General features: G+C 41.9%; 1 protein-coding gene across 4 annotated transcripts in view; it reads left to right on the top strand.

Annotated features, from left to right (window-relative positions):
- LOC137356506 (kinase D-interacting substrate of 220 kDa-like) overlaps positions 1-8,584 on the top strand; it is a 222,811-nt gene extending 214,227 nt beyond the window's left edge. For all 4 annotated transcript variants that reach the window (XM_068022401.1, XM_068022395.1, XM_068022405.1 and 1 more), the window contains exons 29-30: positions 4,130-4,369; positions 6,585-8,584. In XM_068022401.1, coding sequence (XP_067878502.1) covers positions 4,130-4,369; positions 6,585-7,961 — 1,617 coding nt within the window. In that variant the 3' untranslated portion in view covers positions 7,962-8,584. The remainder of the gene's footprint in view (positions 1-4,129; positions 4,370-6,584) is intronic.
- Positions 8,585-15,611: the final 7,027 nt, after the last annotated feature.

The raw sequence follows: 15,611 nt of genomic DNA on the forward strand, positions 1-15,611 counted from the left end.
TTCCCCCTGCTCCCTTCCCCTTCCCCTGCTCCCTTCCCCTTCCCCCCCCTTCCCCTTCCCCCTGCTCCCTTACCCTTCCCCCTGCTCCCTTACCCTTCCCCCTGCTCCCTTACCCTTCCCCCTGCTCCCTTACCCTTCCCCCTGCTCCCTTACCCTTCCCCCTGCTCCCTTACCCTTCCCCCTGCTCCCTTACCCTTCCCCCTGCTCCCTTACCCTTCCCCCTGCTCTTCCCCTTCCAGCTCCTCTCCCCCGCTCTTCCCCTTCCAGCTCCTCTCCCCCGCTCTTCCCCTTCCAGCTCCTCTCCCCCGCTCCTCTCCCTCTCTCCCCTGCTCTCCCCCCCTCCCGCTCTCTCCCCTCCTCTCGCTCTCTCCTCCCGCTCCCTCTCTTTCTCCCCATCCCCCCCGCTCCCTCTCCAGCTCACCCCCTCCCTCCCGCTCCCCGCCCCTCTCCCGCTGCCCCTCGCCCCCTTTCTCCCCCCCTCCTTCATGCATAAATGAATTCATAAATGCACAAATTTGCAAGAAATGGAAAATTAGTTGTGCTTATGTAGATATGTAAATAACATTTTCTTCTCTTTCGACTTACTTCCAAGATTATACTTTCTATGTATGGATATTTATCATATATGTTTTACATATGTACTTCCTAACCATATTCCACCTTGCTTCCTGTGTCACAATGTTGTCCTTCATCATCCCCAGCTCAATGGGACTGCACTCAGTGGTTCCACTCTTGGCGATTCTCTCGCTTACAATTACTTTTCTTCTCTCTCCCGCACTGTCACTTCTGGAGACCCCAAGGATCTATCCTTGGTCCCTTCCTATTTCTCATCTATATGCTGCCCCTCGGCAACATCATCCAAAAACCTGTCTGATTCTAGATGTACACTGACGACACCTAGCTGTACCTCACCAACACCTCTCTTGACCCCTCCACTGCCTGTAAATCGTCCAACTGCTTGACCAAAATCCAGTGCTGGATGAGCAGAAATTGGTCTTCACAATACTTTGTTGGAAGTAAAGTCATTGTCTTCAGTGCCCACCTAAGACTCCGTACTCTAGCCACCGACTCCATCCCCAGGCTAAACCTGACTGTTGTATTTGACCCTAATATGAGCTTCCAACCACGTGTGCCATTACTAAGATGGCCTGCTTCCACATCCATAACATCACCTAACTCTGCCCTCCCTCAGCTCATCAGCTGCTAAAGCCCTCATCCATGCCTTTGTTACCTCTACATCTGACTATTACTATGCATTCCTGGTTGGACTCTCATCTTCACTCTCCATAAACCTAACCTCATTCATAACTCTGCTGCCAGTATCCTAACCTGCACCAAATCCTGGTCATTCCGCCCCTGTGCTTGCTAACCTACATTGGCTCCCGATTGAACAATACCTCAATATTAAACTTCTCATTTTTGTTTTCAAATCCTTCTATGACATTGCCCCTCCCTATCTCTTTAATCTCCTCCAACCCTAGAACCCTCCAAGATATTTGTACTCCTCCAAATCTGGCCTATTTTTAATTGCTTCACCATTCTGACCATATTTAATCTGGCCATAAGTGTCAGCCGTGGCTGAGTTGGTAGCACTCATAAGGTTCCGGGTTCAAATTCCACTCAAGGACCTTAGCACGAAAATCAAAGCTGACATGCCAGTGCAGTACTGAAGGGGTGCTGCACTGTCAGAGATCCTGTCTTTTGGATGAGAGGTTAAAACCAAGGACCCTGAGAGGTGGACATAAAAGAACCCATGGCACTATTTTGAAGAAGAGCAAGGGAGTTATCCCTGGTATCCTAGACAATATTTATCCCTCAATCAACATCACACTCTGTCTGGTCATTATCACATTGCTGTTTATAGGAGCTTGCAGTGCACAAAATTGGCTGCCGCGTTTCCTACATTACAACAAAGACTACACTTCAGAAATACTTTATTCAAAGTGATTCTTGACAACGCAGCCGGCCGCTGACGTTATCAGACTGCGCCAAGCTGCGCACATGCGCCAACGGGCTCCTGCTCTCTGCGCATGCGCTGCGTTCCTGATTGCCAGGACTGGTTGGCACATGCGCATATGACATCATCGCATTAGTTTAGTTTAGTTTAGAGATACAGCCCTTCGGCCCACCGAGTCTGTGCCGACCATCAACCACCCATTTATACTAATCCTACACTAATTCCATATTCCTACCACATCCCCACCTGTCCCTATATTTCCCTACCACCTACCTATACTAGGGGCAATTTATAATGGCCAATTTACCTATCAACCTGCAAGTCTTTGGCATGTGGGAGGAAACCGGAGCACCCGGAGGAAACCCATGCAGACACAGGGAGAACTTGCAAACTCCACACAGGCAGTACCCAGAATTGAACCCGGGTCGCTGGAGCTGTGAGGCTGCGGTGCTAACCACTGCGCCACTGTGCTGCCCTGTATTACACGGGGAAGCCAGGAGAGAGTGGGGGGAAGTGGGAGAGTGGCCGAAGACCTTGGTGGTGTCGGGTGCGCTCTGCTACTTTCCCCACCCCCCCCCCCCCCCGGCCTGCTCACTCTCCACCCCCCGCCCGCTGTCTCCGGCCATTGTGTGCTACCATGTGTTTACTTTGGCTTTGTGTGATGATTTGAGCAGTGCCATCTTTAGTCCTGGCAGCTGCCTGAATGTCACAGACTGTGACGTTTTAGTGGCACAGGCTGCATTTGTGCATGTGCCTGTGCAACGCCACCTAGTGGTTGTGTTGTCAGCAAACGCAGCCTACTTTATTCGCTGTAAAGTGCTTTGAGAGGTTTGGTGGTCATGAAAAGTGCTATATAAATGCAAGTCTGTTTTTCACTTCACCATTGGCACCTGTGTCTTCAGATGCTGAGGAACTAAGCTCTGGAATTTCCTTGCTGAACCTCTCTGCCTGTCTACCTTTTTCCCTCCTTTTAAGACACTAAAAAATACCTCTTTGACCAAGCTTTGGGTCATCTGTCCTAATAACTCCTTTTGTGGATCGGTGTCATATTGTTTGTTAACTCTCCTGTGAAGCGCCTTAAGAGCGTTTTACTATCAAAAGCAGTATATAAATGCAAGCTGTTGTCACAGTTGCGTGCAACAGCATGGTCACACCTGGGTATCAGGTCACTTTGTCACACTTTAAAACACTTCAAAAGGTTTTTTGCAACTTTTCTTTTTAAACAGTCATTTCAGATTTGCCTATTCTCACAAAGAAACCAACTCCCTCCTTAGTCATCACAACTGGCATCGCCAGTTGAATATTCTTATTAACATTTCTTCTAACATTTCCGTTGCTCAGGAAGTCATTCCACAAGCCAATTTTACTTTTCTTTCATTCCTCTGTTGCTCTGTTCAGCACCGACTTTACATCACTTTCCGCTACCGATCTCCTCTACTCAAAAAAAAAAACCCATCTGCCCCATATTGTTCCACTGCCTGAGAATCCTACTTTCCCACAGACAATGCTGCCCTTTGCCACTGTCTTGTTTTTGGGTTTATGCCACATTGGATTCAGCACCATTAACCACAGTCAGTCTCTCCTGAGAATGTTGACTCCTTGTTGGAGGAAAACTCTGCAGGTATCCATCACCCTCAGGTATTGTGCTAGTTTTTAATTGCAAGCCAAAATTAACCAGCTTTTTTAATAAAGAAAATAGTCTGAGTGTGCTTTTGTACTTGTTTGCTTTTGTAAGCTGCAATAATAAAACATAAGTATTGGGTTTGTAGTGTGTGTGCATTTGTGTGCATATTTTATGTAACGTTCTTGAAAACAAAAACGAGACCTGAGGTAAGGAGCATTTTAAAGGAATTGTTCATTTGTTCATGGCATTATAATATTTTTGCAACTCTGAAGAACTATGAAATAATTCCTGTTCTTCCTGTACTGTATATTTAAAGGAGATCTTTTGAATAGACAGGAAATAAAGTATTTTATAAATGACAGAAATCAAATATATTACTGGCAGCTCTGTTTTGTATTTGCCTTTTTTAATCTTGTTTGATAGGTAATACAGTGAAATTGTTCCATTAAACTAACTTTTTACTATAGGATTCCCATAATAATTGAACGTATTGTATTCCATCGAGAAAATAAGCAATTGCACTCCATTTGTTTAATTTTTTTTCCCAGGTGTTTGAGATGCGCCATTTGGATACCCAGGTACTTCAAGAAGAAATGCGAACTGTTGGTGAAAATGTGCCAGCACAAAATGATCATTCCAGTCTTCATGTAGCAAATAGTGATTATGCAGGAAACTCTGAAGTTCCTGGACATTCCCCACAGGAAGCTTTCAGTTTAACTTTCAGCTTTGAGGAACTGAGAGCTGTTGATCTTGAAGAACCAGTAAGGCACAGCAATTCTAGTTGGCAGGTTAGTATTGAATCAGCTGAGTCCCTGAAATGCCACCTCCTTCTAAAAGAAGACGTACCGATTAAGTGACTTAGCAAAACTGTGGCTGATGAAGTTCAATGTGAGGTAATCTCCTTTGGATCCAATAAAGACATCCTGGAATAGTTCCTTAATGGTGAGAGACTAGAAATTGTGGAGGAACAATGGGATTTGAGTGTCCAGGTGCACAAATTGCTAAAAGCTAGTGCACAGGTGCAAAAAGTAATCAAATATTCTAATGAAATGATTCCCGTTATCTTGAGGGATGGAATACAAAGGGTAGGAAGTGATGTTTCAGCTCCACAGAACATTTATCAACCCCATCAGCTTTCAGTTTTGAGCACCAGACCTCAAGAAGGATATAATTGGCCTTGGGTACAGTGCAGATTCACCAGAATGGTGCTTAAAGGATTAAATTATAAGAACAGGTTACATAAACTTAGGTTATATTCCCTTGTTTAGACGGTTGAATTATGATCTAATTGAGGTGTTGTGATAAAATGATAAAAGGATTTGATAGAGCAGATACGAGCAGCTATTTCCTCTGGAATGGGAATCCAGAATAAGCGCGCACAATCTAAAATTTAGAGTTGGGCCATTCAAAAATGAAATCAGAAGCACTTTTTTCTACACAAGGTGTTGTGGAATTCTATCCCCATTGAAGCTTTCAAGACTTAGATTTTTGTTAGGTAAGGGTATAAAGGAATATGGAGAAAAGATGCGTAAATGGATTCGAGGTACAGATCAGCACACTTCTGTCCCTATGTTCCTATAATTATTGTTGGAAAGATAACGGGTCAGTAAAGATAGCTTCATATTACTAAAGTTTTCATAAGATATTCTCAAAGAACTTAAACCTTGTTTTTCATTAATTACTGGAACCATTATAGCAGATAATTTTATGACACTTTCTAAATAAATTTCAAAGTTCATAAAAGTACTCACATTAAAATATTTTAACTTAAAATGTGCTGGTTATGTCTGTAGGTTTTAACGCCAGTACATAGAAAGCACATTTTTTGCTGCACAATATCAGACAGCAATTATATTCATGTCTTCAATTTAATACAACACAGAAGTATATTGCATTATATATTCCATGAAACAACACATTAAAAAAAGTTTTAAAATGTTAATGCCCATTTAAAATTTCAATTTCATGGAAGTAGGAAAGCAGTTATATGGAAAGGAATAGCTTAATAGCAATATAATTATAGTTTGATCGAAACAAGCATTTCTAAATTACTGAAAAGTGGGATGAGAAAAGACAAAAGTGCATTAAATAATTTTCATACTTGACCTTAATTAATTTTTAATAATTGAAAGGTTTATGTTATAAGCCAAAGTATGCCTTGAATTCTGTTTTGTGTTGCTTTTGCTTATATGGGGCTTGCAAGGCTACACAATGCACAGATAGGTCATTCACTAAGGCACAAGGTTGAACACCTTGCTTTACACTGTTGATATGCTGAAGGTGGCAGAAATATCCAGGTGTTGCCAATGCCATATTGCCTGTGTGGGGAAAAAAACTAGATACAGTAAGGATTAGTGAGATGCTTTGGGCTGAGTACTTTGGAAGTGACTGTCACCTGTCTGATTTTGTCAGTTGCAGGTCTCCTCCCCTCTCCATATTCTTACCTCCTGAAGGCATTGGCACATGATGGAAAATTATTTTATATGCCCCAACAACATTCTGTTAACTGCACCCAAGGGCCATTTGTCATGTAGCCAGTTGGCAAGCTATTCAGAATGGGGACATAGTAGACAAACCTTATTCTGTCTTCAATCACATATGCTTGCTTTCCAGCAAACCTACTGGTTAGTGATTTAAGAGTGGGAGCACTCCCCAGCCCAAGGGTGTTAAATCCAGTTTTAGTGACCCACCACTGCCTTGGTTGAAATGAGATAATTCAACACAGACCAGAGATTAAACCTGGGACCTCTGTCTGTGTGGCTCAGCACTCTACCAGGTAGTATATATATCTCGAGAATCATTGGGGTATTCAATTGTAGATCTTTTAATAATGTGGAACCAGTTCTATCCAAAGAATCATAACTGTTCCATGTTTTTGAGATTGACTCATGTACATCCAAACATTTGGTATTTGACTAGATAAAATTCAAGAGTAAGCATCTTGGTTGATTTCTAATTAACAGGATAATTACTGTATTTAATAAAGGTTTGCATTATTTTTAGCTGCAGCCTCCAAGAACACCAAGTCCTTCAAGTATCAACTCTCTGGAATCTTCTAATGACCTTTCCAGGCTCACAGACAAGCAGCAAGCTGAATACAGAGATGCCTACAAAGAATATATTGCACAGATGGCTCAGTTAGATGATCCATCTAGCTCCACAACTGTCAGCACTGACAAGTCTAATCTGTCTGCACCCTTCATTCCTGGTCAGTTTTTTATGGGGAAAAGTGTACCAGGAGCTCCCTTTCAAACCACTTTGGAGCAAGAGGCTGAACAGAAGCAATATGATAAATCCTTTGCAGGAAAGAGAGAGACTGGTCCACGTGGAGGCAAGTCTTCTATGAGTGACCTTGGCGATTATACATCATCCACTGTTTCTACATCTGATACATCACTATTGGATCCCATCACTGAAGAAGATGAAAAACCAGACCCTTCAACAACCAAGCTTCTCTCTAGGAAGAAATCTTCAGACAGAGTGCATATCTTCCAAGGAACAGATTTAACACTAAAAGGCTTACATTATCGGAAACTACCCAGCGATGAAGATGAATCAGGTCAAGAAGAAGCTGATTATAACCCACTTCTTAAAAATGGGAAGACGGAAGGGAAAAATGAAAAACAAACTAATTCTACTGAACATGGAAATGAAGCTGTCCGATCTCTGATCAAATCGAAGGAATATCTTTCTGATGCCATGCTTGATAAAAAGGATTCATCAGACTCTGGCGTCAGATCCAGTGAGAGTTCACCAAACCACTCTCTCCATGATGAAACAGAAGACAGCCAGTTGGGGAAGACTAATTTGATAGAGTTGGAGGATGATCTGTCCAGAGAGAAACGAGGAATACCTAACAGTTTAAGCGGCCTTCAAGACCCAAGTGTTGCCCGTATGTCTATATGCTCTGAAGATAAGAAGAGCCCTACTGGTTCCACCTCTGAATGCAGTCTGTTAGCCAGCAGTCCGGAGGAAAATTGGCCTGTCTCTCTCAAAATGTTTAATGTAACCAACATTAACAGGACAGCAAGCACAGAGACTCTGAATAACAACAGCAATCCTTCTACTCGGCTGCAGAATGCAGATAAAGATGAGAGGAAAGAATTCATAGAAACAGCTGGTGACCCTGAGCACTTGGTAAAGAATGCACCTCAAGTCCCTCTTACAGCAAGCTCAGCAGTGGGCAAATTACCAGTCCAGAATGATACATATGCAGCTTCATTCAAGAATGACAACCTCCGAGGTCTGGGTATTAAACGGGGCCTCGCGTCTAAATCTTCATCAAATTTTATCAAGCACGCAAAGAGTAGCACCTCATCCGAGGCACATGCAGTTGGTACCAGTGATTCCTATGGGGAAGAACGGGAGAGCATCCTGTAAAGGAAAGTAAATCGTCTGATGAAGATTTGTTTGGTAAATGGCAATTCAAAGATATGTTGCATTTGGCTATCTTTCTGACACCACACCTTTCATGGTTTGTTTCATTAGCACATACCTTAAGTATTAGGTTAATTCTATCAGGTGGTATATGTATTAGTAATGTATGACAGTGATTGTTTAATGTTTTTATATAAAATACTGTTGTTTCTGAGCTAACATGATATCTTGTGATTGTAATTTTGGTGGTCTTTGTCATGATGTAAGTTCTAACTGTAAATGTGGTCAGTATTGCACTATTTGTTCAAATATTGTTAAATATGAATATTAGCTTTACTGTTGTATGTATTGATTTGTCGTCAGTGTTGCTTATGTCAATCCTGGTTTTAGTTGTTTGCCACAGTAGAGCAGTGTCTGTGACTTGTGTTTTTGGCAATCAACTTGTTATCAGTGTGGTTAAATAAATAATTTTGGTATTCTTTGACTTTTTTCAATGAGGTTGGTAGTAGATTGAGCTGTTAATGGCAAAATATCTTAATATATTGATTTGTATTTGTTATCAGTGATGGTGGAAAAGCTGGTATCTTTTGTGTAACTACCTATTGAAATAAATAGTTGTGGTAATATTTTTGTCTCGTTATTCCTCCCTGGCAATAAGCCAACTGCAAACATTTACCTGCATAGCCTGATACTTGACAATAATTAATACTTAAAGCCGAATCCACCCCAACTTAAAATCTAAAATCTTTTACAGAGATTATTTGTATATAATGTCATCAAGCACAATTCATTTTTGTGGCAACAACTTGTAACAAATGTAGCAAATTCAGCTGACAAATGCATATATCAAAATAGTTCTATATTAACAATACAAGTTTCCCAGTTATGTAATCCACCAAAATGGACCTTATCCTCACAAAGGAGTCTGCATCAGTAAATTTTTCTGTTTAATACTACCTGACTGGTGAATCACTCGCATCTTCATTCTGCATCCTTCCTGTAAGCCATTGGTTGTAAGTGCTTTGGGACTTCATAAAGACATGATAGGTGCTGTGTAAATGCAAGTTCATTCTTTCTGACAGATACTATAGGAATGTGGTAGATACCGAATGGTTTTGAGAAAGCCATTAAAAATTTGCATCCTAAATTCATGCTGGATGATTATGTATGCGACCACTTGCTTAAAGCCGCAGAAACTGCACCATGCGATATTAAATCTTGTCCCCACAACTTTGAAATACTTCTCAGCTTTGAAAAATTCCCTACTTCCAGTTGTAACTTTTCCTGACTACTGTAGCTCCAGGAGCTTTAAGAAAAATATGTACAGTTTTAGTGCCATTTACTGATTTCCAAGTTCTTTTCATCTGTTCTAATCGCATTTCCCTTTTAAGGACCAACTCCAGTTGTTATAATTTCAAGGCTAATTGTCTTTAACTGTCCAACAATTTTTTCCCTTTTTTATGGCATAAACTCACTCTAAAAGGATAATTTTTGACTTCGCCAGGAGTGCACATCAGAAGTTCAGTCATGTGCTGTGCTCGAGTTTGCAACCATTTAATTTAAGATTTGGGAAATCGTGCATACAGCACATCTGAATTTCCAGTATGCACTCTGAGAAAAGGGCCTGTTTATTGGGAGTGTCAAATAGTCACCCATCTTGTATTGTATTATTAGTAAGCATTGTCAGCAAAGCAATAGTCAGTGGCTTGTCACACGAATAATCTCTTGCATTAAAACTTTTTGACATTTAAAAGAATCGTTAGCTGGGTTGATAACATTTTTCTCCAACAAATGGAGCTCAAATATTTTGGCAACGTCTTGTACCCTCTAAACGTCTAAAAAAAAAAAATATGGATCAGAACTTTCGACTTTGGTGGTGGCGTAAAACTTGACTATCAGATCGGAAAGTTGTGCGTATGGGATGTGATATTTTAGCTTCAAATTGAGACCTTTCTCTAATATAATCATTATATAATCGGAGCAATGTACTTTACATACATCCTATGGTCCTGTCTATTTTGTGAATAAAATAATTCAGAAACCTAAATCTGGGCATGGTCGAGTGTTCCAAACCAGTAAAACATTGGGCAGAATATACTTGGCGGCTTGACCAGCAGGCTGTTTCAGGGACGCAAAAGCCGGAACCGTTTTGGGGCCCGGGCTACATTTAACTGGAACCCGTGAGCTCTGGAGGTCAGAAACCACAGGAAATGCTGGAAGCACTAGCACGTCTGGCAGCATCCGTGAAGAGAAAAATAGTTAACATTTCAGGTCTGTGACCTTTCTTCAGAACATCAAAAGTGCAACCTGATAAAGCGGAGCAGTTTCAGGCCCAAAAAATTTCAGCCAACTTTTACGCAGAGCCGGTTGGCATCTAGGTCCTGAGGAGTAAAGAGGTGGCAGCCACTCAGTCTTTTTTTGCGGAGCTAGGAGGAGCTTTCTTGCAACTGGCTTGGTAAAAATATTTTAAAGGTTGGGAGTAGCTAGGTAATGCTGCTCAGGCAGCTTAACGTCAGGACAGGGACAGAGCATATGCGGCGCAAGGCTTAAGACTGCATAATCTGAGGTCCATGCTTGGAAACAGTAAGGAAACTTGCTGCTGTGCAGTAATTTCACCGGACATGTGGCAGAACAGATCCGAGGATATCTGTGGCTAAGTGGACAGTATGAATATACACAGGCCAGTTTTAATCAGCTCAAATCGGCATTAACAGGTAACGATCTCAAAATTAGGTACATAGGATTGCTGCTCGTTAACACATTTGCACAAGAACACAAGAAATAGGAGCAAGAGTAGACCATATAGCCTTTCGAGCCTGCTCCGCCATTCAATGTGTGAGAAACGTAGCCCACTTAATAATAATTTACACCAAGTCAAACTCTGAAGAAGTAAGTTTATTTAACGTTCTTGCAAGATCGGGTGTCCTACAAGCAGGCACACCCATCAACATATTCAGTTCATGTTTATACAATACAAATCCATTTGTCCACACCTTTAGTTTACATTATTGGTTATAACGTATTATGACACTAACCCATCCTATGGTTGCTACAGTCTCCTCCTCTGTTTACTTCTCCCCCTACTCTAACTTTCTAGCCCCTGACTCTTGTTTTTGTTTTACCTTATTTGGCTCTCCATTCTTTTGCAAGCCTCCAGGGACCAAGTTAGTGAAACTTCACTGTACCGCTTCCAATGCAAGTATATCCTTCCTTAAATATGGAGACCAAAACTGCTTACCATATTCCAGATGTGGTCTCACTGAAACCTTGTACAATCGTAGCAGGACTTATTTAATCCTGTAACTCTAATCCCCTTGCAATAAAGGCCAACATGTCATTTGCCTTCCTAATTGCTTGCTATAGCCGCATGCTAAATTTTTGCATTCCTGGTACGAGCACGCCCAAGTCTTTTTGAACATCAACACTTACACGTTTCACACTTTTTAAAAAAAAAAATATTCTGCTTTTCTATTCTTACGACCAAAGTGAATAACTTCACAAAGTGAATAACTACATTATACTTCATCTGCCATCTTGTTGCCCACTCACTTAACCTGTCTATATCTCTGCAGCCTCGCTGTGTCCTCCCCACAGCTTGGGCTGGATTTTATAGGGGCCTCAACATCAGGATCCGTGGTGAGGTGGGGGGCATGAAGATTATCCCAGATGAGGACTGCCACCGACCTCGACGCCGGCAGCAACAAGGCCTCGGGGCAGCCCCCCGCTTGGCGACGCGACCCAGATTTGAATATTCAAATAAATTAACTCAACTGCTTTAATGACGTTCCTGTTGCCTCCAGAAGTGCCACCGTGATCTTCATCCCGGCGGCCGGCACTGCTGCGCCTTTGAATCCCTGTCTGGCGAAAGGAGCCGCAACACCTGTGAGGAGGGGGGAGGGCTGAGTAGGTACGTTTATCAGTGTGGGAGGGGGGAGCAGGGTCAAACTCTTTGGATTGTTGGGGGATGGTGGGAAAGGAGGAATGGTCGTGATCTGAATCAAAGTTTTTTTTGTGGGGGAATGGCCTATTAATGACGCAATTATTCTTTGGGGGTGTGGGTGACTGGAGTGCAGATGTAATGTGTAAATTAAATTTTAATACTTTGGTCCCTTTAAAAATTAAAATTTCTTCTAAAGGCTTGAAGCCCTTGAAAAATGGCACCTGCACAGTGGTGCCAGATGCCGTTGCCAGGGACAGCTCGCCCACCCCCTCCATGTCATCAGGGGGAACGGTCTGCCCCGGCCATGTTAATGAGCCACCGTGGATAAGATTGCGGTGGCTCTGCGGAGTAAAACACACATGTGCGGGCGACCATCTTTCACGGCCGCTGCCATACTTGGCGGCGGCAACATAAAATCCAGCCCCTTTTCTTTCCATCTAGCTTTGTATCATCAGCAAACTTAGATACATTACTCTCTGTCTCCTCATCTAAGTCATTGATATAACTTGTAAATAGCTGAGGCCCCAGCACTGATCCTTGCAGCGCTCCAATATTCACTGCCTGCCAACTTAAATGTGCCCGCTCTTTGCTTCCTGTCCATTAACCAAATTATGCTAATATATTACCCCCTTATGAGCCCTTATCTTGCCTATTAACCTTTTTTGTGGCACTTATCGAATATCTTTTGGAAATCTACTGGTTCCCCTTTATCCAACCTACTAGTTACATCCTCAAAAATACTCCAATAAATTTGTCACACAGGATTTCCCTTTATCAAAACCATGTTGACTTGTTCTAATCATACCAAGCTTTTCTTTCATAATAGTTTCCAGCATTTTCCAACAACTGATGTTAGGCTAACTGGCCTGCAGTTCACCGTTTTCTCTCTCACTCCTTTCTTGAAAAGCGGTGTAACATTTACCAACTTCTAATCTGATGGGACCATTCCAGAATCTAAGAAATTTTGGAAAATCATAGCTAGCACATCCACTATCTCTGCAGCTCTCTCTTTTAGAACCATAGGCTGTAGGCCATCAGGTCCTGGAGATTTGTCTGATTTTAGTCCCTTATGTTTCTCTAATTCTTTTCCCTGCTGATATTAATTCCCTTAATTTCTTCACTCTTTTTAGACCCTAGGTTACTGCCTATTTCTGGTATGAAACTGTGTCTCCTACTGTGAAGACAGAAACAAAATATTTGTTTAATGCCTCTGCCATTTCCTCATTCACCATGACAATTTTTCCTGTCTCAGCTTCTAAGGGACCAACGTTTACTTTAGCTACTCTCTTCCTTTTTATATACTTATAAAAGCTCTTACAATCTTTTTATATTTCTGGCTAGTTTACTCATTCTATTTTTTCCTCTTTTTATCAACTTTTTGGTGACTCTTTGCTGTTTTCTGAAACACTCCCAATCCTCAGACTTGTTACTCCTTTTTGCAACATTGTAAGCCTTTTCTTTTAATCTAATACTATCCTTAACTTGCAGAGTAAGCCACAGATGGGTCTTTCTTGCCGAGTTTTTGTTTCTCAATGGAATGTATTTTTGTTGAACATTTTGAATTATTTCTTCAAATGTTTCCCACTGTTCATTTACCGCCATACCTTTTAGTCTATTTACCCAATTAGCCTTAGCCAGATCTCCCCTCATACCTACGTAATTGGCTTTGTTTAAGTTTAAGATTCTTACAGTCATAGAGTCGTACAGCACAGAAAGAGGCCCTTTGGCCCATTGTGTCTGTGCTGGCCATCAGGCACCTAACTATTCTAATCCCATTTTCCAGCACTTGGCCCGTAGTCTTGTATGCTTTGACGTTTCAAGTGCTTATCTAAATACTTCTTAAACGTTGTGATGGTTCCTGCCTCTACCACCTTTTCAGGCAGTGCGTTCCAGATTCCAACCACCCTTTGGGTGAAAATGTTTTTCCTCAAATCCCCTCTTAACCTCCTGCCCCTTACCTACAATCTATGCCCCCTGGTTATTGACCCCTCCACTAAGGGAAAAAGTTTCTTCCTATCTAATTTATCAATATCCCTCATAATTTTGTATACTTCCCTCAGCCTTCTCTTGTTTGTGATTGGGGCATGTCACTTTCAAACATAACAAGGAATTCAATGGTATTATGGTCACTATTTTCCAGTGGCTCTTTTACTATGACATTACTAATTAACCCTGCTTCATTACACAATACTAGATCTAAGATAGCTTTATCCTTAGTCGATTCCACAACGTATTGCTCCAAGAAACTGTCACAGAAACATTCTACAAACTCATCTTCAAGACCACTCTTGTCAATTTAATTGTCGCAGTCTATATGAAGATTAAAGTCCTCCACAATTATTACATTACCTTTGTTACAAGCTCCATTAATTTCTTGTTTAATGCTCTCCAACAGTATAACTGTTAGAGAGCCTATAAACTACTCCCACCAGTGTTTTCTGATTCTTGCTATTCCTAATTTCCACCCATACTGATTCTACATCATGATTTTCTGAAGCCAGATCCTTTCTCACTAACGTCATCCTTTACTATCAGAGCTGCCCCTCCTCCTTTGCCATTCTGTATGTCTTTCCAAAATATTGTGTACCCTGGAATATTTATTTCCCGACCTTGATTGCCATGTAACCGTGTCTCTGTGATGGTAATTAGATCTAAGTCATTTACCCCTATTTGTGCCACTAGTTCATCTATCTTATTGCAGATGCTTCATGCAATCAGATAAAGAACCTTTAATTTCATTTCTTCACTTCTATTCCCTGCAATGATCCTATTCACTGATGTACGATTTTTGTTAAACTCTCTGTCCCTTCCTGTCCCATTCGGTTTATCTTTATCCACAACACTATACTGTTCCAGTGCCTTGACCTTTCTCTTTAGATTTATAAATCTCCCTTCACCCGAACCCTCCCCCCTCTATTAGTTTAAAGCCCTGTCCACAGCCCTAGTTATATGATTGGCCAGGACAGTAGTCCCAGTTTAAGTGGAGCCCATCCCAACAGAATAACTCACTGTTCCCTGAGGACTGATGCTAATACCCTATGAATCAAAACCCTTTCTTCCCACCCTACTCTTTGAGCCACAGGTTTAATTCTCAAATCTGCTTGACCCTATGCCAATTGGCACGTTGCTCAGGTAACAATCCAGAGATGATTACCTTTTATGTTCTGTGTTTTAATTTGGACCCTAACTCCTCAAATTCTCTTAGCAGAACATCATTCCTGGTTTACCTATGTTGTTGGTTCTCGCGTGACCCACGACAACTGAATCCTCCCCCACCCACTCCAAGCTGCTCTGCAGCCATTAGGCAATGCCCTTAACCATGGGACCAGGCAGGCAACTCAACCTTCAGAGCTCCTGGTCATGGTTGCAGTGAACAGTATCTATCCCCCTGACTATACTGTCTCCTATCACCACCAGATTCCTCTTGGCTCCTCCCACTTGAATGGCATCCTTCACCATGATGCTATGGTCAGTCTGCTCATCCACCTTGCAGTCCTTCTCATTGACAGGTAGCAAGCACCTCGTACTTGTTGGACAAAGTCAGGGGCTGAGGCTCCTCCATCACCACATGCTGATTCCCCATACCTACCTGACTTGCAGTCACACCCTCCTATCCCTGCCCATTGACCAACTCAGTTCTACATAACCTACGGCGTGTGACTGCCTCCTGGAACAAAGTGTCCAGGTAACATTCCCCCTCCCTGATGCATCAC

This window comes from Heterodontus francisci, chromosome 3, assembly GCF_036365525.1.
Source record: "Heterodontus francisci isolate sHetFra1 chromosome 3, sHetFra1.hap1, whole genome shotgun sequence".
Classification (NCBI taxonomy): domain Eukaryota; kingdom Metazoa; phylum Chordata; class Chondrichthyes; order Heterodontiformes; family Heterodontidae; genus Heterodontus; species Heterodontus francisci.